This window comes from Kogia breviceps, chromosome 6, assembly GCF_026419965.1.
Source record: "Kogia breviceps isolate mKogBre1 chromosome 6, mKogBre1 haplotype 1, whole genome shotgun sequence".
Taxonomy (NCBI): domain Eukaryota; kingdom Metazoa; phylum Chordata; class Mammalia; order Artiodactyla; family Physeteridae; genus Kogia; species Kogia breviceps.
The window spans coordinates 4,513,380-4,537,352 of NC_081315.1; the positions used below are offsets into that span (position 1 = coordinate 4,513,380).

General features: G+C 34.7%; 1 protein-coding gene across 5 annotated transcripts in view; it reads right to left on the reverse strand.

The window, feature by feature from the left end:
• The window catches only part of FSTL5 (follistatin like 5), a 688,483-nt gene that overhangs the window by 67,596 nt on the left and 596,914 nt on the right, over positions 1–23,973 (reverse strand). For all 5 annotated transcript variants that reach the window (XM_059066275.2, XM_059066276.2, XM_067035457.1 and 2 more), the window contains 2 exons: positions 19,808–19,926; positions 1,400–1,549 (listed from right to left, as the gene is read on the reverse strand). In XM_059066275.2, coding sequence (XP_058922258.1) covers positions 1,400–1,549; positions 19,808–19,926 — 269 coding nt within the window. The remainder of the gene's footprint in view (positions 1–1,399; positions 1,550–19,807; positions 19,927–23,973) is intronic.

Here is a 23,973-nt window from a genome sequence, read left to right on the forward strand (position 1 = left end):
TAGACAAAAAAAATATGTTCTCACAGAAGATGCTGGACCATTAGGTTGGGTGCGCAGGGAACTGTGTGACCCTGGCGGCCTTAGAATTTTCTAGTACACAGTTATTCATCCTTGTATTCATGACTCTGCTGTTCATTCTCATATTAGAAACTGAACCGCTGGACTAATTATCCATTGTAAAGTTGTAACCCTGGAGATATCAGAGCTTTCTAACAGAAACACTTCTGATTCTTTTATTTGTAATATCAAACACATCTCATAAAAGGCAATTAATGAATGTATACAGAATGGATAGATGGGTGGATGAATTCATGTGAAGCCGTTAAGAACTCTTAGAATGAGAGGACCTGATTTTGAACTTCTTAACACTTTTTTTGGTTCTGGTCAGGAATCAACATCAGAGGGACTAACTGCTACTTCAAATTGAAACCAATATTGATGCAAAAGAAAAAAAAACTCTGTAAATGTAAGAAATGGTTAGATTCCTGTGTCTGTCAGAATTTTGACAGTAAATAGCACTTCTATATTCCAGACTCTGCTACAAATGCTTTGTATGCATAAATTGGTATAATCCTTAATATAACTTTATGAGATATGTACAGTTATTATTCCCATTTAACAGATCATACATATCTCCCAGAACTATTTTAACCTTGTTTCCTTTGAGCTGAGAAGCCATAGACCCTAACAGTCAAAGGCTGAGATACTGGAGCCAGACTGCCCGGGCATAAGTCCTGCACTGCCCCTTGATTGTTGTAAGCCTGAGTTCTAGTAGACTGTCCAAGATGGACAGTCTTAGAAAGAACAGGGTGTAAAATAGGTGATGGCTCAAACCAGAATAGTTTTTCCTAACCATGATCATGACAACATGGAAAAATGACATGGCAAGGCGTGTTACAGGTGTTTTTCTCTGTCATTCACCGATGCACATATTACTTGTTTTACTACTATAGTAGAACTTACTAAGTTACTATTATCCAGTAAATCTTCTATTGTCTCAGCCTTTGTTAAGAATCACATGAGAAAGATATACTACTGTCACTGTGATGGTAACTAGGAATCCCTTAATTGGCCTTGGACTGGGACTCTCTTTGCTCTGGACAGAATAAGCAATTGTGAGGATGTTTTTTGTGTAACTGGTCATGTGGGAATTATGAGGTATTCATGGAATCTAATTGCTGAAAACAAAAGCTATTTCAATTACTTCTTTAATTCTTTAGGCTCAAGGAGAGGAATGAGAGGACAGTTTGTAGAAAATGTGTATATTTTCTAGTTATCCAAGTAATGAAACAAGTTATCAATGGTAATCATACGGCAATGCACGAGTTACCTGGTAAAGTCTATTACATTAAATTAAATATTCTTCAAAGCCACTTTCAAAAGGAGGAGTCATTCATACCTGAATAACTTTTTGAGACTGCACATCAACCAGAAGGACTCTGTCCAAAGTTGGCTGTGCTACATAAATGAACTTGTCCTTGACATTGACAGCTGTGGCCCACACACATCTCTGGACTTCATCGCCTTCAGCTTTGGGACAGACTTCATCCTGTAATTTAAAAAATAAAAATCAAATGAGTGTCTTAAATGATAACATGGATATAGCCATATTATGAGTAACATTAATGTTTGATGCTCTACTACTTTTAGCATCAAAAATTATATATATATATGTTAAATATATATTCATAAGTTACATATTTATATATTTAGATTTATGTCAAAATATAAATATATAAAGAGTTAAATCAAATAAAACAGTATATAATGCATATTTAAATTCATTAAATTTGTATAGGAATTAGTGTGAAGTAACCCTTAAAATATATTTTATTAAGCCTTTGAATGCTTTTTTATAGTAACATATAGTCTTTTCGTTTGTCACTACCTATTCTTAGCGCAGTAACTGCAGAAGTACATAATAAGTAGAAAGTTTCCTCCCAAATCCCCCCAATCTCAAACTTCTTTACCAGACATTATATGCCACACTAAAGTATATTTAGAGCTTCTCAAAACCTCAAGAGCTGCCCTCATAGCATATTCATGGGCTTTTCAAAAGCTACCAAATCCACTACACAAGGCTGAAGGAGTCTTCTACTTTGTGGAGAACCAGAAACTTAGAAAAATGATAATAAGGTAGTTACTCGAAATGGTTATTTTATTTTCAATTTGGTATCAAGGTCAAATTTTATAAAGTTCTTTAAGCTGCCTAAGCCCTTTTCATTCTGCTCTTTTACCCTAGAACTACCTTCTGCTTAATATTGTGTAGTTTGTGCTATATGGTCATAAAGGAGACAAAAATTATCTTCTATTTCTTCCTTCCAACATTCAGTAAGTGAATGTTGAAGGGATACGTAAGCCTTTTTGATTTGCATGGGCAGACACATGGCGATTAGAAGAAATGTCATTTAGCTTGTTATTTTTGTTTCAGGTTTTACTTTTATTCACTGGTCTGTTGGTTTTGTAATTCTCTCAAGTTATTTGTAGTTAGAAAAACCACTGAGAAGAGAGATTTCTTGAATTATACATGAAATATATGTGTAAAGATAAGCACTTACTTATTTAATGATAATGATAAACATTGATTCCAAATATGTCACTTGTTTTAGGGTTTATGCCTGATCACTGATTATCATGTCTAATTCATTGATTTGTATACTCCAGCTAGTAACTCATGAGCTCAATTAGAATACTCTCTTTAATCTCTAATTCAAATGAAAGCATTTATTTTTCACCAGATATACCATCCACCACATATATTTAATAATCATAAAACAAAATCAACAAAATTTTCATGGTCAACACCACCTAAGCATTTCTTTCAATGAAAAGATAATACTGACCACACATAAACCACATTTGTCTTTTAATAACTAAAATGACTACCACAATATCTCTTCTGAGACAGCACAACCATAGTAGGTGTTTTTTCTTGCTTTCATAAAACTTGGAAAATAATGCAAAAACCCAGAACACTTTGGAATGAGAAGCTTAGTACGTAGTTTGCTGGGTTTTTTTTTTTTTTTTCCAAACTTCAGATCTAATTCCAGAGGACCCAGAGGATCCACTCATTTTTAAGATCCAGTCCAGAAATTACCAGCTTCACTCAGATATCAGGGACATAGAACACGAGGAAATTGTAGTGTTCTCTGAACAGTACAGGTGTGACAGGTTTCCAGGACATAAGAAAAAAACCGAAAACTAATCATCAGGTGTATATTTCTGGTAGTTCTGGGAGGTTTGAATGAACTGCATTTCATAGAATGAACCACAATAATACTAAGATGACCACCAGTGGTGTCCATGGCACTCGTCAGCAGGCAACAGAAACCTGAAGGCAGAAATCTGTCCTCAGCACATGCCCAGAACACAGTATACAGGATTGTACCTTCATTCATCAATTCACTGAAACATTATTTTCTACAACAAACATTTTTCTTCAGAAGTATTGGGTTGGCCAAAAGGTTCGTTCAATTTTTTTCCGTAAGATGCCTCTAGTAGCACTTAGTTGTCTTTAACTTCATTCAAAACAATTTTGTTAGATTGTACTGTGACAGCTGTCATATCAGCGTGCATTTAAAAAAATATATCAAAATTGGTGAACTTGTGTGGAGCCATTTTAATATTGAAGATGGAAGAAAAAAAGCAACATTCTTGGTATATCATGCTTTATTATTCCAAGAAAGGTAAAAACGCAAGCAAAATGCAAAAAAAAAAGATATGTGCAGTGTATGGAGAAGGTGCTGTGACTGATCGAACATGTCAAAAGTGGTTTGTGAAGTTTCATGCTGGAGATTTCTTGCTGGACGACGCTCCACAGGTAGGTAGACCAGTTGAAGTTGATAGCGATCAAATCGAGGCAACTGCGAACAATCAACGTTATACCACGTGGGAGATAGCCGACATACTCAAAATATCTAAATCAAGTGTTCAAAATCATTTGCACCAACTTGGTTATGTGAATCGCTTTGATATTTGGTTTCCACATAAGTTAAGCAAAAAACCCCTTCTTGATTGTATTTCCTCATGTGATTCTCTGCTGAAATGCAATGAAAACGTTCCGCTTTTAAAACAGTTTTGACTGGCAATGAAAAGTGGATACTGTACAATAATGTGGAACGGAAGAGATCGTGGGGCAAGTGAAATGAACCACCACCAACCACACCAAAGGCTGCTCTTCATCCAAAGAAGGTGATGTTGTGTATATGGTGGTATTGGAAGGAAGTCCTCTATTATGAGCTCCTTTCGAAAAACCAAACGATTAATTGCAACAAGTACTGCTCTCAATTAGATCAATTGAAAGCAGCGCTCGATGAAAAGCATCCAGAATTAGTCAGCAGAAAACACAAAATCTTCCATCAGGATAACACAAGATCTGATGTTTCTTTGATGGCCAGGCAAAAACCGTTACAGGTTGGCTGGGAAGTTCTGTTTCATCTGCCGTATTCACCAGGCATTGCACCTTCGGATTTCCATTGGTTTCATTTTTACAAAATTCTCTTAATGGAAAAGATTTCAATTCCCTGGAAGAATGTAAAAGGCACCTACAACAGTTCTCTGCTCAACAAGATAAAAAGTTTTGGGAAGATGGAATTATGAAGTTGCCTGAAAAATGGCCGAAGGTAGTGGAACAAAAGGGTGAACACGTTGTTCAGTAAAGTTCTTGGTGAAAATGAAAAATGCTGTCTTTTATTTTTACTTAAAAACCAGCGGCACTTTTCGGCCAAGCCAATATCTTGAACATCTTTGACAAGAACCTATTTCACGAGACTCAAACACTACCTAACATAAGTACTTGAGAGGCATGAAAAGGTGGGAAAAAGTAGGATCTAAGGTCGATGAAAGGATCTGAATATAGGAAAACTGTTTACAAATTATTTGCCGTTGTGTAAGAGCTCCCAACAAAACCTGTCAAAATAACAGAAAGCGTGAGTGACCTGACACTAAACTGTCAGTCAAAAAACAGCTGAACCAGGAGAAATTTACACCCCTTTGTTTGCTGCAAAACTATTCAACAGTAAAATAAACTGCTCTGCTGGGAATTATTTCCTATTTGTGTGTTGTCCCTATAAGATGGCCCTGACCAGACGCACAATCCTTTTTACAAAGCCATTAAAATTTCCTGACAGTCACCCTGAATTTTCTTTGCTTTGCTTCAGGCCATTATTGCTGATTATAGTCTATTAGGTCCCATTTTACAATAGCACTCCTCTTTTTTCAGATTACATAGATTAGTATTTATTTCTGTGGATAGGAATAGTAGGGGAATATTTTTCACATGCATTAGGCATTCAGTGGGATGAAAGGAAACTAAAATATACAAGAGATGCAAAAGAAGATTAAGACAATATGTACTGATGAGGAAAATTGTCAGAAATTATATCAAAGAGTATCACTCGATCATTTTCATAGAAATGTATACTGCCTTTGAGAGTTAAAGGATTAATAAGATTTTAGAGCTAATGAAGATGAGTCAATAACAAAAAGACAATCCTGGCTCATAATCAGAATTTATCTATTTCCCTTTGGGTTACTTCCATATTTTATTATGCATTTCCTATTTATGTATTATCTTCTTGCAAAATTTTCAAGGGATATAAGATGTATCACTAGTGATGATGGAAATTTTTAGTTAGCAATTAAAATAGTGTTGATGCTTCCTGATTTGCTAAACAGAAGTTATAGTTCGAGTAGATGGATATACATACTCATCTTCTATAGGACTTGGTCATTTTCATACATTGTATTGATGGCCTATTAAAAACACTTCTCCCTTAAATCTCCAGTCTCCCATCTTTCTTTCCTCCTTTTCTTCATGGTCCACCTCTGTGTCCCTCACAGTGAGGATGAAGGAATTTGTCACGAGCACATCTGTTTACCTTGCATCCAACTCAACAGGTTTCTGTCATGATTCCTTTCTCGCATCCTTTTCCCTAATCATGTTTTGTCCACTACCTCTTGCCTGAAGACAGAATCTGCCTACATTTAAATTATAACTTCAGTTATGTCTCCAGGGGTGTTGGAACATGCACATGCCCTTGTAATTTAAGTAAACATTATTTGGATTCATCTGCTTTCCCTTTCAATAATCCACCTAATTCTCTTTAGACTTTGAACCAGCTGTCAAGAAACTTAATTCCATTTCTTGACCTTTCACTCTAAATTGCTCATACTTCAAACTTGCTTTCCAGATCCTGTCTCTTCCAAAAGAGAGTTCTTGAAGAGTCACAAAGAGCTTCAAAATTTGCCATCATTGCTCTTCAGTTCTTGTTGGGGAACATTTATTGAACACTTACGATGTGAAAGATATCATGCAAAGCTCTGTTTAGAAATAAAAACATGAATTTGAGTGAACGCCTGCTCTCAAGTTGCTTATAATCTCTGCCATATTTAGCTGTTTCAGACTCTTGATTCTTCCTGGAAGGTTCTTTCATTCTTGTAAGGCCAGGATCAGCAAGCCTTGACCCCAGGCCAAATTCAGCACACTGCCTCTTTTGGGAAATGGCCTAGGAACTAAGAAAATTTTTTGGTATTTTTTAACAGTTGAAAAAAAAATCAAAAGAAGAGTACTATGCTGTGATGTGTAAACATTATCTGGTTTTCAGAATTCCATAATAAAGGTTTATTGGAACATGTCTACACCCATTCATTTAAATAGTGTCTATCTCAATATCAAAACAGCAAACAACTCAATTATAAAATGGTGGATGGACCTGGAGTGTGTCATACAGAGTGAAGTAAGTCAGAAGGAGAAAAACAAATACCGTATGCTAACCCATATATATGGAATCTAAGAAAAAAAAAATGTCATGAAGAGCCTAGGGGTAGGACGGGAATAAAACACAGACCTACTAGAGCATGGACTTGAGGATATGGGGAGGTGGAAGGGTAAGCTGTGATGAAGTGAGAGAGTGGCATGGACATATATACACTACCATGTAGGGTGGATAGCTAGTGGGAAGCAGCCGCATAGCACAGGGAGATCAGCTGGGTGCTTTGTGACCACCTAGAGGGGTGGGATAGGGAGGGTGGGATGCAAGGGAGACGCAAGAGGGAAGAGATATGGGAACATATATATATGTATAACTGATTCACTTTGTTGTGAAGCAGAAACTAACACACCATTGTAAAGCAATTATACTCCAATAGAGATGTTTAAAAAAAAAAAAGTGGGCAAAGGACCTGAATAGGCATTTTGAAAACATACAGATGGCCAACAGACACATGCAAAGATACTCAACATCACTAATCATCAGGGAAATGCAAATTAAAACTACAATAAGCCATCAAATCACACCTGCCAGAATGGCTGTCTTCAAAAAGACAGCAAAAACAACTGTTGTCTAGTATGTGGAAAAAAAGAACCCTCACGTGGCATTGATGGAATTGTAAGTTGATGCAGCCACTATGGAAAACTATAGGAAGCTTTCTCAGAAAATTAAAAATAGAACTACCATACAATCTAGGAATTCCACTTCTGGGTATTTTTCCGAAGGAAACAAGAATTATGTTAATTTGAAAAGATATACACACCCCTAGGTCCACTGCAGCACTAAGTGCAGAAATAAGTATACAACAAATCAGGTGACCTAAGATGTACACACCCAAGTTGGGTACCACATTGTGGGTTCACCCAAGGATAGTATACAGATGCTCCTAGATACGGAATGAACTATTGAGAGTGAATGTTGCGTTAAAGGTGGAGAGAGAGAGGGTTTGATGTTTGATAAATATGTAAACATATCATTAAATTTGAAAACTCCTAGACGTATTGTCGACCTGGTTCTGTCACTGATTGGGATCGGGTGATTAACTATTGAAAATAAATTGGTTTCAGTAGTTCTCATTGTTTAACTTTACTGCTTCTCTACCTATCAGGTTCCTAAGACTGGCAGGGGAGTCCGCTTTCTTGGAAGTAATTGAGAACTGGGAGGAAAGAGAACTTTTGCAAAAAGGAAAAAATAAAAAATAAACCTTACTCAGAATGTATAACTGTATTCTTTGTTGTTCTCCAACAAATGGCCTGTTCTCCAGCGAGAGTGTTCTCATTAAAATTTTATTAAAAAACCAATGATTTTCCACAGCAACTAAAGAACGCATCATGCATTTTATTAATCAAATTCTTTTAAATCTACATTTGGTGGCCGTATATCCAACACCTGTATGGCTCATCCTAATTACTGTGGGTCTTACTAATTTTCTTCTTGTCTGAATTTTCGCAGCATTTAAATTTGGTGCCACATATTTGGGCCTTTAATCATGTACTATCATCACTGCCTAAAATGTTAGCCTTTGCTATTCCTGTATTTCTACATTTTACTGACATACTGGGGAAGGTACACTATTTCCTCAGCAAATACAAGTTTAGATGTCATTTATCATAGGAAAAAAAAAAGAGAGGGGATCAAAAAGTGTATATTTCTCAAACATGTTGTTAAACACTATTTCGTGTCATCCAGAATCACTGAGAAACCAAATTCTAGAGCATCTTCAAAATATGGTCTGTGGATAGCTGCCTGTTGTCATATCGTTCCTTACCAAGCTGAGAATCGTACAGAAATGGAAAATAACCATGTAGAATCTTTTCTAACAATTTGCCATTGCCATAATATCCTTGAGCATGGGCAGTGGGCCCATCTCCTTTAACAGGGTTCAGACAAGCTTGGGTGCGACAGGCGTGCCTGGAGGGTTCTTTTCCACAAATAGTTTAAGAAGCTCTGACTTTGAGCTTTCTTTTCTTTTCTAGTTCTCTCTCCCTCTTTTAAATAGCTTTAAAATACATATATATCCAAAACTGTTGCAATCTGAGTCTACTGAGATAAATGGAAAAGTGAATGAAACACTTGACAAAACAGTGTTCACTTTAATAAATGCAATGTTCAGTTTATCATGAATCAAAGAAATGAAACAAGGGGTCTTTGTACTGAACTGGAATGTTTAGATTATGATTTCTATGATTTTTTGTAATAATCATGAAGAAATATATATATATATATATAAGGTTGAGCTATTTGTGAATACACTAGCTATAATGTATTCTTTTAATCTTGCTTTGCAATATAAAAAAGACCCTAGATCTTACAATAGCATGTTAAACAATTTAATATACATGGTTATCTCCCTTATTGGACCATTTTTTTAAAAAGGCAATGAGGTTAAATTACTTTCGTCAATTTTTAGTCGAGATCACCGCTTATAACCCAAATGATACAACTGCTTATTTCTACAGTTAGATACATTCAATTTATCTAATTCTAGTTGCCATTTCATTTGTGAAAATGTCATAAACAATCTAGTTCATATTAGTCAAAGCATAGGTAGTCATGGCAATTTAGGGGCTGATTTGCCTTAATTTGGCCTATAGAAGAAAACTGTCAAATAGTATGATTTTGATTCTAGGATATCAATGGTACAAAGACCACAGTAAAGGAATTTTCATCCTTTCTTTTAACATACGGAGAATGCATTTATGTCCTCCAGTGCTATAACAAAAATGGAGCAGATAACACTATACAATCATAAACTGAGGACTGATGTCTCTTTAGCAGCAAAGTATTAGAAAGATTAAAAACACAGGCTTTGAGGTCAACCAGAATTAGATGTAATCCAGTTTTACACACATATTAGCCATGTAAATACTCCTTTTAAGCTTTGTTTATGTCACTGGTATAATATCACCAATCACATAGGATTATTATGTTTGTGAAATGAAATCATGTTTGAAAAGGTCAAATGATCAATAAATGTTACCTGTTATTTTCCTATAGAAAATTCACTATGGGATACATTTCATGAAAACTATAATAGTCTACACATTTTTCATCCAAATTTTTTTTTCAATTCCCCAAAATGTTTTGGAGGGAAGTTCACTGTGTATATTTCAGAATTTCAAAGAGTTACTTTAAATACAGAATGATGGTTGCATATGTGGTCAGGAGAACTTGTTTTTCCCTTTATCACTTGGCAGTTCTATGATATTGAATTAATTATTTATCTTTTCTCATTTCCTTATCTAGAAATTGAGAGGATTAAATTAGAACTTGTCCATGGTTTCAGTAAAAGGAAAAAACAAAGACAAAGCTATCTGAATTACTTCTACTCTACTTAAACAGAAAATACTTTACCAGTTTATAGAAATATTATATTAAGTCCACCCATGTTGTTGCAAATGGCAGAATTTCATTCTTTTTTATGACTCATATTCTGTCGTATAAATATACCACATCTTCTTTATCCATTCATCTGTTGATGGGCAATTGGGTTGCTTCCATATCTTAACTATTGTAAATAATGCTACAATGAACATAGAGGTGCATGTATCTTTTCAAATTAGTGTTTTTATGTTCTTTGGATAAATATCCAGAAGTGGAATTGCCGGATCACACGGTAGTTCCATTTTAATTTTTTGAGGAGCTTCTATACCGATTTCCACAGTGGCTGTAGCAACTTACATTCCCACCAACAGTGTAGGAAGGTTCCCTTTTCTTCATATTCTCACCAGGCATTTGTTATTTGTAGACATTTTAATGATGGCCATCTTGAGAGGTGTGAGGTGAATAACCAATTTAAAAGTAAATAAATTTGTAGAGTGTTAAATTTCAAATGTCTGCAAAACATGAGAGAAGAAAGAACTCTAGATCTTTTGTCAGTGCAGGATTGAATGACTTGTGTGTCGATTCTCCTGGTTCTTGTAAATGAGCCAGAGCCCTGGCTGGGGGTTGGTCCAGGTGTCAGTGGGCACTGAGAATCCAGGGGCAGGGACTTAATGACTTTTGGAAAAGGCATAAACTTGAATAATGGTGAGACAAATTAAATATCAGACCATAGGTTTCACATTAGGTCCAAGAACAAGTAAATAGAGTTTGGCAAAATGTCCTTTGAATTGAAAGCTAACATTAAGCACTAAAGAAATTAGACAAATATGGGGAATATCAGGAAATGTAAATTATATGTACCCACAAGGTTCATGAAGGATCAACTCAATTAAATGGCAGTTTAGAGAGTTGGAATGAAAGAATTAGTTATGTTTAATTTCATTCCCCAACGTGATGAAGATTTGATTTCTACAGGAGCAATGGTGTTCCTTCCTAACTTTATTTAACAAAGCACAATTGATAAGTTGGTTAGATAGGGTGAAAATTTATTATTAAAAAATTCTTTTCTTACCAGATAACACATGAAGTTAAATGACCACACAAGAAAAGAAGAAAAAAAAAAGAATGGACTTTAGTATGTAAACCTCTCCTTAGAATGTTGAAAAGCTCATCAAAATTATGACATCACTATGAACACTGATGAACTTGAACTTGTCATTTTGATGGAGTTCGTCATCTCCCCATATTGTCCGGCAGAGGGCGCTTTATGTGGAAAGCAGGCTTAGTCGTTTTCTCAAGATTGTTATGGACTGAAAAACATTCTGAAATGTGGTAGATTTATCTTCAGAAATTATAAGGCTCCTGAGAGGATAATTATACGCATGTGTACTTTTAAACTGTATTGTAATTCACACATTAATTTGTTCCACATAGAAACGCCTACATTGAGAATCATTACACTTTTTCAGGTCAACATTCTTTAAATATTATTTTAGCTTGCTTTATGTTATTAACTAGTTAATTATTATTATTGAAAATGACCTTATATTCTCTTTCTTAAAGGTATGAAGTGAGCGGATTCTGGCCAAATAATTTATACACAAAGGTATTTTGCTATGTTTGTATCAATTAATATAAAAACCATGAAATACACCCATTTTAAAATCATATCTTGTAAACCTTTAGAAATAAATGTTACATAAAAATAATTTACTCCTGTGCCTATCTTCTTTATAGGTAAGAAGACAGACCAAATTTACATTTTCTTTGTCCTTTTTCTTTAAAACTATATATTTATTATATTGCCTGCAGAATTACATTTTCTCTTCTCTCTTTTCATTGACAAATCTGATAGGGGTTCTGCCACACTATCCAGCTCAGAAATATTCTTGAGTAATAAAGTGAAGACAATATTGAATAAGAATTCACCAAGACTGCCTCTGTGATTTAGTTCAATGTAAATCCTTTATGTATGCAGATTACATAATCTGATATGCTATTTTTCTTTTGCATCTTTAAGTTTTCTAAATAATTTCAAAAGTAAACTATCAGACATAAGATGATATTTTGCAAAATTATATTCACAAATAACTATGCTGACAGTTATATATTAAAGAGTGACTTTTTAAATGAAAATGATACTAGTATGTGGATTTTTAAATATGAGAAAAAAGGAGTTTTAATGGGCAAAAATTAGCAGCTTAAATAGTAATGGGACGAACAATAATTTTGAGGTTTAAGTTTTGTTTTCCTTGGGATTTTTTATTACATAGTTGTATCTTAAATATAGATTTAAGAAATTTAGAAAACATATAACATCATTATATGATAAAGTATAAGGAGAAATGCAAAACTGTCCTTGTAAACGTTTAGCAATATTTTCAAGAAAAATTTAGTGATTCAAACATTTAATAAAATAAAATAAAGGCATTAATTTAATCTATTGTTTTCCTTCCTGCACAGCCTCTCAAATTATTCAAACTGAGATTAATGACCCATCTAAATACAAAAAAGATATTAAAGAAATGACAAGCCTTCAGTATTAAATTACAATTTTGACAACTATTGTTGAAATATAAAATATAAGCCATGAGAAATCAAGCAAGAGATCAGTTAAATAGAAATTTTAAGAAAGAGAAGGAAAAGAAAAATAAGGACTCAGATTTAAATAAATCATTAAAATCATAAATCTAATCCTGAATATAATAATTACAATTAATCTTGCTACAGTAAGTTTTCAACATATTTAGAAAGAAGAAAATTTGGAAATTATCATCCTTCAGAGAGGAACATCACTAGAAAATATCTAATATTGATAAGTTAAGAAATATCATTCCTGAGCACATTACTTAAAGTGATTAAATGTAATTGGTTGCATGAAGTCAGACTGGGGATAGTAAGGTACAGAGTAAGAAACTACTACTTTTGTATCATTTTATTGTTACCATGCCAATCTATTACCTTGAATAAGTCAACAGGTACTTTTTTTGTGAATAAAACTCAATCTTAGACCAGAAACTGTAGTTTAAGAGCCATAGAAGCTAGATTTATGTGATTTTTTGTAAGTCTCAAGTAAAATGGTTTTATGTTTAAAGATACTTGTATGAATAATTTTTATGTTAAACTCTTCAGTTTTACCCTTAAGAAGTTTCTATGGAAATTCCAAATTACTATAAGTACATTTCTTTCTCAAGTACAGAAATGTGCTCCTAGGTGTGTCTAGTGAATCCTTATATTTCATATAAAAAATGTGATGGCAAGAGATCGTTTGAGACACATACATATTTCTGGTCACATTTACCAAATAACTTGGCTGGTTCTTATTAATAATCTCTTAAAAACCTAATATGCTTTCTTAGATAAGATTACTTGATCCAATTAATACGCTATACAACTCCATTAAGATGCTGTTGCATGATTTACAGGCTCCCCGCGGCTCTCCCTCAAATGTTAGCCTTGCCTACTTCAAGTGTAACAGAAGCACAATGTGAGAATTTCATAAGAGTGTGATTTTTAATGAAAGATTACAAGGCCCCTTTAAATCCAAGGCTTCAAAGACCAATTTCATGAATTTATTTCTTTTAAAATCAACAGCATAATCTTCTAAGGAATAGTTAGAGGTAGTTTGCATTACTCTCTTTAGGCAGCTCTTTGAAGGATATCACTGTAAGTGCAAAGGAAGCTCTTTGCAGGATATCATTGTAATGAAAGCTTAAATTTTTATCATTCTAGAACTCTTTGTAAGTTAAGCCATATTTGAATAGAGACCCACTGAGAAAAGAATAAGTGGGAAAATATTTCGATTACCTTTCTGAAATATACAGTGGTACTGAATTCAAAAGGTTGCTTGATGGCTTCATGGAGAAATGAATTGTCTGCATCGTATAAAGCGGCTGGTGTTTTAACAATTATTTTTCTGGACAGAGTTTGGAGAAGTAGTAACTGGATTCGAAACAGAAGGAGATGCTGAAAAGGGGGTTTGGAAGTATTACCAAGGAAATTGATAAATGCTCTGAAGGCTGCACTGCTTGAGAAGAGGGGAACTCCAGCAGAGGGAGAAGTGTGGACGCAGCAGAGAGAGCTGTGTTTCCTCATTTCTAATCTCAGTTTCAATTTCTTGATACCTGAGTCGTCTGCACACCCTGGACACAGCCTGTGCCTATGTAAAACCTCCATTCTAACAGAGTACCAATCATATTCATTTATCAAGTCGAGGTAATTTTCTTATGTGGAAATTCCAAGCCTAGAAAATAGATATTTTAGAGGTGATTCACATCAGACTTTCTGCAGAAGCTATGATCCTCTGGAGTTAGCATCATTTAAGTTGCATTAAAACCAGTAACATAATCTTTGCATCCTAAAATATAAGACCCATGCATGTGGGAATTCCCTGGCACTCCAGTGGTTCAGACTCGGTGCTCTCACTGCCACGGGCCCAAGCTTGATCCCTGGCTGGGGCACTAAAATCCCACAAGCCACGCAACATTGCCCCCTAACCAAAATACGCGCGTGCGCACACACACACACACACACACACATCTATATACTTAAGACCCATGCATGATAAGATTTGTGTGATTTTTCTTTCAAGCTCTTCTAGTCCCCACAAAAGAATAAATAACACCATGGTATGTAGATCTTACATGGCAGCTGGATCTTAATGAGCGAACAGAGAAGGAAGTGAAGGAAAAAAGCATTGAAGATTAAAAGAGTTGTGGATAAGGTTGACAAAATACTTGAAAACCAGAAGAGTGAAACAGTTGGTGATCTTGGAAAAGCCTAATAATGGAAACATTTTTCCAAACCCATTTCAGTTTGAGTTCTGAAGTTATAAGTCTGGGATAGAATCCTATTTGCTTAAAGTACATACTTACTGTAGGTGACAAGATGAAATCATGTATACAACTAGGATAAATACAGCAAGAATCCTATCTAGTTAGGCTGCATCACAAAAAAGGAAAAAAGATGAAAGTATAAATAAAAGCAGGTTCTATGAATCTTCCACCAACTCACTACCATAAGCTGAAACCTGATGTAATCTGACATTGCACCAAAATTGAATTTTTATTTAGAGCAAGCAAACAGCAACTTCTGAGAGATTTGATCAAAGATTCTGTATTCTAAATATTTCAGTTTTTATCTAAACTTTACTAGCCAACGAGTTGTGTTGGGAATTGCAATTCTCTTAATATCAACAATGACTTTGAAAAATATTATTTTTATGTCTAATCCTTTATTGTGGGGAAAAAATGATTCGAAAAGACTCATTTCCGCTACTCACAATCAAGTGATTTATCTTCTAAAATCCAGAAGAACTAGCTTTCTTTTTTCTATAGTAGAACTCCAAACTATCTTAGACTGGGCATTTGAACAGTATATTTTGACTGTGTGATCTTGAATTAATAGACCCATGACGTTATGTTTACCCTGAAACAATTCAGTGATCAATTATTCTATGAAACGTTTTTCACAAGAAGAACACTGTTTTGTGGAAATTGTAAAGTAAGGAGAGGTGAGGAGGGAATTAGATGTATACATCTTTAACCTCAGGCAATGCATAAAAGAATGAATAGCCTAAGGTTCTAAGCAATGGCGTTTTCCTTAAATTCACTTCCCAAATGTTACTCGACTACCTGCCATGTGTAAGTACATTGGGAATAAAAATGCTAATCAGACTCTTGACTAATAGAGGTAGTAAGATGTGGTGGATTGTTTCCTATTTCAGCTTGGCTATGACTAGGCTATGTCGCTCAGTTGTTGGTCAAGAACTAGTCTGACACGGGGCTTCCCTGGTGGCGCAGTGGTTGAGAGTCCGCCTGCCGATGCAGGGGATGCGGGTTCGTGCCCCGGTCCGGGAGGATCCCACGTGCCGCGGAGCGGCTGGGCCCGTGAGCCGTGGCCGCTGGGCCTGCGTGTCCGGAGCCTGTGCTCCGCAACAGGAGAGGCCAAGACAGTGAGAGGCCCGCATACCGAAAAAAAAAAAAAAAACAACTAGTCTGATAGAGAATGGATAAACAAGAAGGTCCTACTGTAAAGCACAGGGAACTATATTCAGTATCCTGTGATAAACCATAATGGAAAAGAATATGAAAAAGAATGTACATATATGTATGTTATACATATTATATTATGCAGAAATTAATACAACATTGTAAATCAACTATACTTGAATAAAATAATTTAAAAAGAACTAGTCTGGATGTCATTGTGAAAGTATTTGTGGAGGTGATTAACATTTAAAATTACTTGGCTTTATAGAGACACAGATGTAGAGAACAAACGTATGGATACCAAGTGGGGAAGCAGGGTGGAGGCGGAATGAATTGGGAGATTGGGATTGACATATATACACTATTATGTATAAAATAGATAACCAATGAGAACCTACTGTATAGCACAGGGAACTCTACTCAATGCTCTGTGGTGACCTAAATGGTAAGGAAATCTCAAAAAGAGGGGATATATGTATACGCATAACTGATTCACTTTGCTGCACAGCAGAAACTAACACAACATTGTAAAGCAGCTCTACGCCAATAGAAATTAATTAACAAATAAATTAAGTTGGTTGGCTTTAAGTAAGACAGATCAGCCCCTGTAATGTGAGTAGGGCTCCTGCAATCAGTTGCAGGCCTTCAGATTTAAGAGCGAGGTGTCCCACAGAACAAGGAACCCCGCCTTAAGGCTTCCACACAGAAATCTGTTTGAGTTTCCAGTCTGCCTGTAGATGTCAGACTCAAGACCCCAGTGTTGACTTGTATCAGAACTCTGCTGGCCTAATCTGTGGATTTTGGATTCCAGACTGAACATCAACTCGTATCTGACTTTTCCACCGCCTGCCCTGCCCTACAGATTTCACACACATGCGCGCCACTCCACACACCAGTTCCGGAGCCAATTCCTTAAAATAAGGAGATGGAGACAGACAGTGATGGAGAGATATCGATCCAGATCCAGATCCGGACATGGATATAGATACTAATCCTATGGGTTCTGTTTCTTGGAGAAAAATGTTCTCCTGACATAATACTCAACAATTTTCTCGTGAAATTATTTTATAATTAGAAATGAAATCTAGTAGAATGTGGCACCAAATAGCTTACACACTCTGAAATGAACATCTTCTTGTGTTTAAACAGAAATAAAGTAGCTTCACATACAAAACATTTAATTCAACATTTATTCTCAAAGCATACTGCTGTCAATTTTTCTTTTTTCTACTGCTGTATACTTGTGTTTCATGAAAGTGTCTGTGTATACACATTCCAATTATTTAAGCTTATTTAGCTCACTATAAGGAATAACAAAATAACAAAGCAATATGAAATAAAAGTTAATCTACTCTAGCCTTTATTTCATATATATGGGCTATAATAGCTACATGAGAAATATGTCTCTCTTTTTTGGTATAAACAAATGCCTGTATATTCTGCATTTTACAATATAATCAGGATGCAGTTTTAGCCAATTATCCATTCTCTAGATTATTCTTAGTGCTTTAACAAATGTATTGGTCAGCTAAAATGTATTTGTATTTTAATTTCAACATCCAAACAGTAGAAATGTCATAAATTTAAATACACACAATTTGATAGTTTCTCTTATCTTAAAACTACAAATCTAACTTCTCTTATACTTTGTGCTTAGTTTTCCATTAGCATATAGAAATGTTTGTAAATTTTTGTTTTATATAAGAATGCTAACTTTCTATCCTTATATTTCTTTCTATTTTGCAGGATGAATTTCTAGCATAATCCCATGCGTAAGGTGGCTGTAAGATTTCCAAGGGCTATGATTTGAAAAATCCGATGCAGTCAATTAGTTCTTAATACCTAATAATCCCTGCCTTGTCAGTGTTGTGGATAAGGCTTCTCAGGTTGAAGGAAATGAGTTAAGGCTGTCATCACCAATGTTTGGTTTCTATCTCCTCTTCAATTTTAATTTTTTATAGAAAAGTATACATAATTTATATATGTATGTATATAATTTATCACTATATATATGCATGTGTATATATGTGTATATGTATATATATATATATATATATATATATATATATAGAGAGAGAGAGAGAGAGAGAGAGAGAGATAGATCGATCTACTTGTTTTAGGAGGAAGTCTAAGTAGTCAAAGGTTTTAAAAAGAGATGTTCAGGTAAGTAAACTTCACATCCCTATTTTCCAGACATGTCACAAAACTATCACATCAAATTTTCCTTACTTTTTCAGCTTTAGATTCCAAATAGTTAGCTACAACACTGCCAACCCCGTAGGAATCAGAAACACTCTTTTGTAAAATGATTTTGTTTTGATTTAAATAACTATTTTGATGCCACATTTCCAATATCTGTGTGTTAGCCCAAATTTCTCATCCATAATGTTTTTATAAAAATATACACATGCCATAAAATTGAATGACTTGCGTTATCAGAAGCAAATATTTATATTTTTAGGTTTCTTTACATACACACACACCTTATTCAAAATGGATTTAGTCAGTATTGCTATCATCTGATTATAAAACAAAACGAAATTGCATGTACAACTTCAAGTATTTTCATGCTTGTTAAGCTTAGAGTTTAACAAAAATGGTAATGATTCTATTCAGTAATTTAGCCTTTAAGTGAAATATTTTTAAATTAAAAATAGTTTCTTTTGTTTTAAACACTCATAAACACATTGAGTTAAATCATTTCCTTTATTTAAAATAGGAGGTCATTAGATTGCTATGTCCTACAGAGTGTCTGAGAGATGCTGGCCTATCTTATCTCACTCTCATGTTTTTTTTCCTTTTCTCATTCTAGGACATGGCTTTAATTTGTAAACTGTTGTCTCCATAGTTCAGTATGTGGCAACACTGGCTACTGGTAGGCTCAAAATCGGAGTTGAAAGTAAAGGCTCTAAACCAGGGCATTAATATCTATTTTGCTCATATCCTGTCGCCATGCCAACCTTAAAATGAGTAACAGGACAGGGTTGCATTCTGAGGTCTACCAATATCTTACCTTATTTGGGGTGTCTGGTGCATGCCTGCACTTGTGTGAGAACACAAAGGTAACATGGGTACCTTTAGTATTACATATTTTGGTGTACACATATTTATGTGGAGATATACATAGCCATAGCAATATAAAATTAATTATTATTTCTTATTATCCTGCACAGAAGTACAGTCCCTAATATGTATAAGCAATATGCATTTTGTCATATATTCTTTTATTTTCTGAAAGCTGACCAAAATTTTACAGAAAATAAATTTCTGTGAAAGGTAAGTACATGTAAATAAATAAAGGTACATAAAAGAATAAGATGAAGAATAAATGGGCATCAACATTTATAAAGCATCTAATATACATCAACTTCCCATCAGATTATTTATAGGCTATTTTCTTTCGTTATGTTAAAGTAACCATTGCCTGCCAAAATGGGAGACATTCTAAATTAAGGAACGGGTGAAGTTTTTATGCTGTGTTCACTTTTGATATTTCACCTCTAGTGCCTTTATTTTAATTACAAACAAGTCATTACAAACACACAATATATTATCTTCCTCTTTAAGTATAAAACCTGCATAGAGTAACAGACAATGTCATAGTTTTAATGCTGTCCTACCCACATGTCTCATATATGTGTAGATTTCATTGTATTTCCAAAATACAATTCTACTTAACAAAATTACTGTATAAAACTGTCAAGGAATTTTTAAAATACTTGCCTGAAATCCAAGGAGCTTTTCACTAGGCTTAATGTGCCTCTGAAATTCACATTCTATGGGTTGTATCACTTTGATTCCATCTTCATAAAAAACATAGAACATGTTCCCAATTCCCAGACCTTAGGGGTAAAAACACATTCAAAAGTTCAAAATAAAATTACCAGAAACATTTACAACCAAAACTCAGTGCCCCTCACATTGCTGGTGAGGGATCAATTTCTGAAGTCCTATAATGCTAATAAAGCAAACCGTGTGAGACCTTTACCATATGCCAAGCAACTGCAATATTACGCAGACATTCTACTTCACCTCTCTGACCTGCAAGTCAGTGATTTCTTTAACATAATTCAACAAATGTTTCATATATTTAAAAATAATTATAAATGGAGATGAACTTTTTGATACATAGATTATGTCTGCTATCATCCTTACTTAATTTAGGTGCTGATTAAGACATAAAAGTACTTTTTGTTTTTGGTACGCGGGCCTCTCACTGCTGTGGCCTCTCCGGTTGCGGAGCACAGGCTCCCGACGCGCAGGCTCAGCGGCCACGGCTCACGGGCCCAGCCGCTCCGCGGCACGTGGGATCCTCCCGGACTGGGGCGCGAACCCGCGTCCCCTGCATCGGTAGGCGGACTCTCAACCACTGCGCCACCAGGGAAGCCCTAAAAGTACCTTTTGAAGGATCATATTTATCCTATTTCTATTAGAGTTCCCTAAGGAAAATAAAATGGCATTATTTGCAGGAATTTAGCTTATATAGAGACTTTTAGAAACAAAAAGACCAAGTCCCCCAGATTTTGGAGAGTATATATTTTCCTAAAATAATGTTTGTAAATATAGTCCTACTAGAGGTCTTACATATCAGTTCTCATATTGACAAAGTTTGGGGTCTATTTCTCCAGTTTAAAATTTGAATTTAAAGTCTTGCAAAAATCTCATTTAAATCATACTTTTAATTTCTTTTCGGAGTGTGGGTTTGGGTGTGTGACATCTCAAATTCATCTCATTTATATTATACACCCACACCTCGTGGGTACGGGATGCTACAGATTAGACATCTGGAATGCCGTGGAGTTAACGGTGGTCTGCACCTGGGGACTTTGCACACCTGTTCTCTTTGTTTCCTCTGCTTCTGCTTTGTTTCAACATGTCCAGACTAAGGGCATGTAGTTCTCCCTTTCCTGATCCTCACCTGAGTACCTCATCCAGGTGTACTGGTTTGCACAAGCATATTTATTCAGTATAACTATACCGCACATAATTCAGTGAGAGCCAATAGATAAACAATTATACTGAAATCTTGATAGTTTGAAAAGCAAAACATTGTTCTTTAAAATGCTTAACTTTTAAAAACATCTACTTTTAATTTTTACTTCAGTTGAGGACACCTGCAAGGCCCATGAAGTCAAGCCTGAGGGTTACAATAAAAGTTTATTGATGGGAACATGTGTGTATGTATAAGAGACTCACTTCGCTATCAAGCAGAATCTAACACACCATTGTAAAGCAATTATACTCCAATAAAGATGTTAAAAAAAAGAATCCCAAGCAGGATTACTTACTAAAAAGGTAATCCATACCTAAACATATAATAGTAAAACTGGAAAAAAAAAAGTTTATTGATTTGTAAAAATAAATTTGTTTATTCAACTTAAACCGCATTTATTTTTGTTAAATATGTTCCTAGTTAATTTTTAAAGTCACCATCCATTCTTATGGTTCAGAGGAAAATGTCTTCGATCATAATTATCACTTCATTGGTGTTTATACAGAGTGAAATTGTTTCTAATAATGCATATATGTTTTAAATGATCCAGATTATTTTGACACATCTTATTATTGTTTTATAAATATTTTACAGTCCTCATATTTTAATACATGAATCTTTATCAGTTAATTGTGCATTTTAATTCCAGAGTGCACAATGTTACAATCAGATATTCCAGAACAGTGGCAGAAGTAGCAAGAACTAAATTCAAGTTATGTTTTCAAAAAATAAAATTTAAGAGTTGTCAGCTACAATTCATAATTATAGCTTTGAATACAGAGGGATCAATTCCATACCAAAAGGATAAAACTTACAGAAACTGCTTATGCAAAAAATTGACTGTATTAGCAAGCTTATGTGTAAACATTGTCAGAAGATTGATGTGTGTGCTCTGTATCAGTGACTAGCAACTTAACAATACTGGTAGTTGAAACTTGTATTGATTTTCAGTTGTGTCAGGTACATACAAAGCTCATAACATTTTTTAATGAACATGACTATATTCTCCTTCAGGTACTGTGCAATTCTGCTCCACAGTCAGGAGTCTGAATGTGTTTGAACTTGACAACTACTCTAAGTCCAGGCAGTTTGCAAAGTTTCTTGAAGTATTACCTGCCCTTATTCCTGTGGATATTTTTATTGTGTTATTTTACTATATTCTGTGCACAGTAACGTCAGTGGGATTCCACAGATGAAATTTCTTGAGCTGTATTTTCCTCTAAAACTCGCTTAATCCATCCAAATCACTTTCAAAACTGAAAAACCATTTTCGTGCTTTTTAAAGTATGAGTACATACACATCAGCATTTTTACAGAGTATAAGCTACTTTCCCAGTTACAAGTTATTGAAAAATACAGATAAAGTTATGCAAGGTTTAGTTTGCTTTTGCATTTTATTGTTTTTGGTGGGAATATAGCTCCCTAGTGTTTATGAAATAGCAACGCCAACAAAGTGTCATGTATAAATATATGTTAAAATAATAAGATAAACTGAACACCTATGTATCAATCACCCCGCTGTGAAATAAAACTTTATCTTCAGAGACATCTGTGTATTCCTCTCTTCCCTACCTACATGAGGGATGTTTTGCATTTATTCTCTTGCTAGACATATTTTGTTCACCAATTACTACTTAGGTTTTAGCAGCAGAATTTATAATCTGAATATATGATGCAGATATATATCATTTGAAATTTGCTGCTATAATATTATAATTTATTTTGAATGTACTAGGCATAGAATGATATGAATTACCTGATGCTTGAGATGTGGTAATTAAAAACACATGCTGATTTTCACTTTGGGGCGTTTGTTAGATTAATCTGTATAGGAAGCAATAACATATCTGTGTATGTTCATTATAACTATTAAGTTTCCATGCCCTAACCTTTTTTAATTTGGGTGTGGGAGAATATAACAAAGAGAGATAAACTTAATTTTTTGAATTCAGACAGCTCAGAGGTAAATCACGACTATAGAACATACTGTTGTATCGTGGGAAAGTTATTTCCCATGTAATATCTGTGCTGTAACTTCTCCATCTCAAATTGGGAGATAATAATTAGATTTATGCAACTGCTGTAAGGAGTAAATGAGATGGAGAAAGGAAAACATGTAGCAGAGGGACTTGAACTCCTACTATGAGTTCAAGAAATGGTAACTGTCCATCTTTTTATGACTGACATTATGTCCTTGAGACATCCGTGGGAAAAAAATGGTGAAATGGCATCTAACCAAAATGTGATTACCGTCCTCCTGTTTTCCTCAAATCTACTCTGTGAGATATACTACTAGCACATTTCAGTTTTCTACGAGATTGAATTCTACGGATGCGTGAGCCTGCTAAAAAAGAGCAACCTGATTTTCTAGTAGAGCAGTTCTCAAAGTTGATCCTTTCAGAGGGTCTGCAAAGTCAAAACCACGGTCATAATAATGCTAAGATGTCATTTGCATTTTTCTCTCTCATTCTCACAAATTAGATGCTTCCAAATGTGGGATGTAGCTCTCAACAGGCTACTTGACATATGATGTTATGAGTGATACCACAACAGTTCAACGCAGAAGCAAATATAGGAGTCCAGCATCTTTCATTCAGCCAGATATTTGAAAAATTTGCAAAATGTACAACAGTGAGTCTCCTCATTTTTTAAAATATAACTCTACAAAAAATGTGGTATTTATGGCTACATGTAATGGGTTATTTATTATGGTTATTTTTAACAAATAAATACACATTTTAATTTTCTGTTTTAATTTCTTATATGGTAAATACAAGTGGATAGAAATAAGCCACATAAACAAAAGCTCTTGGAGTTGTCAATAACTTTGAGTCGCCCAAAGTCTGACAACCAAGTAGGTTCCAATGACCATTCTCTCCTCACTGATGCTTTCTAC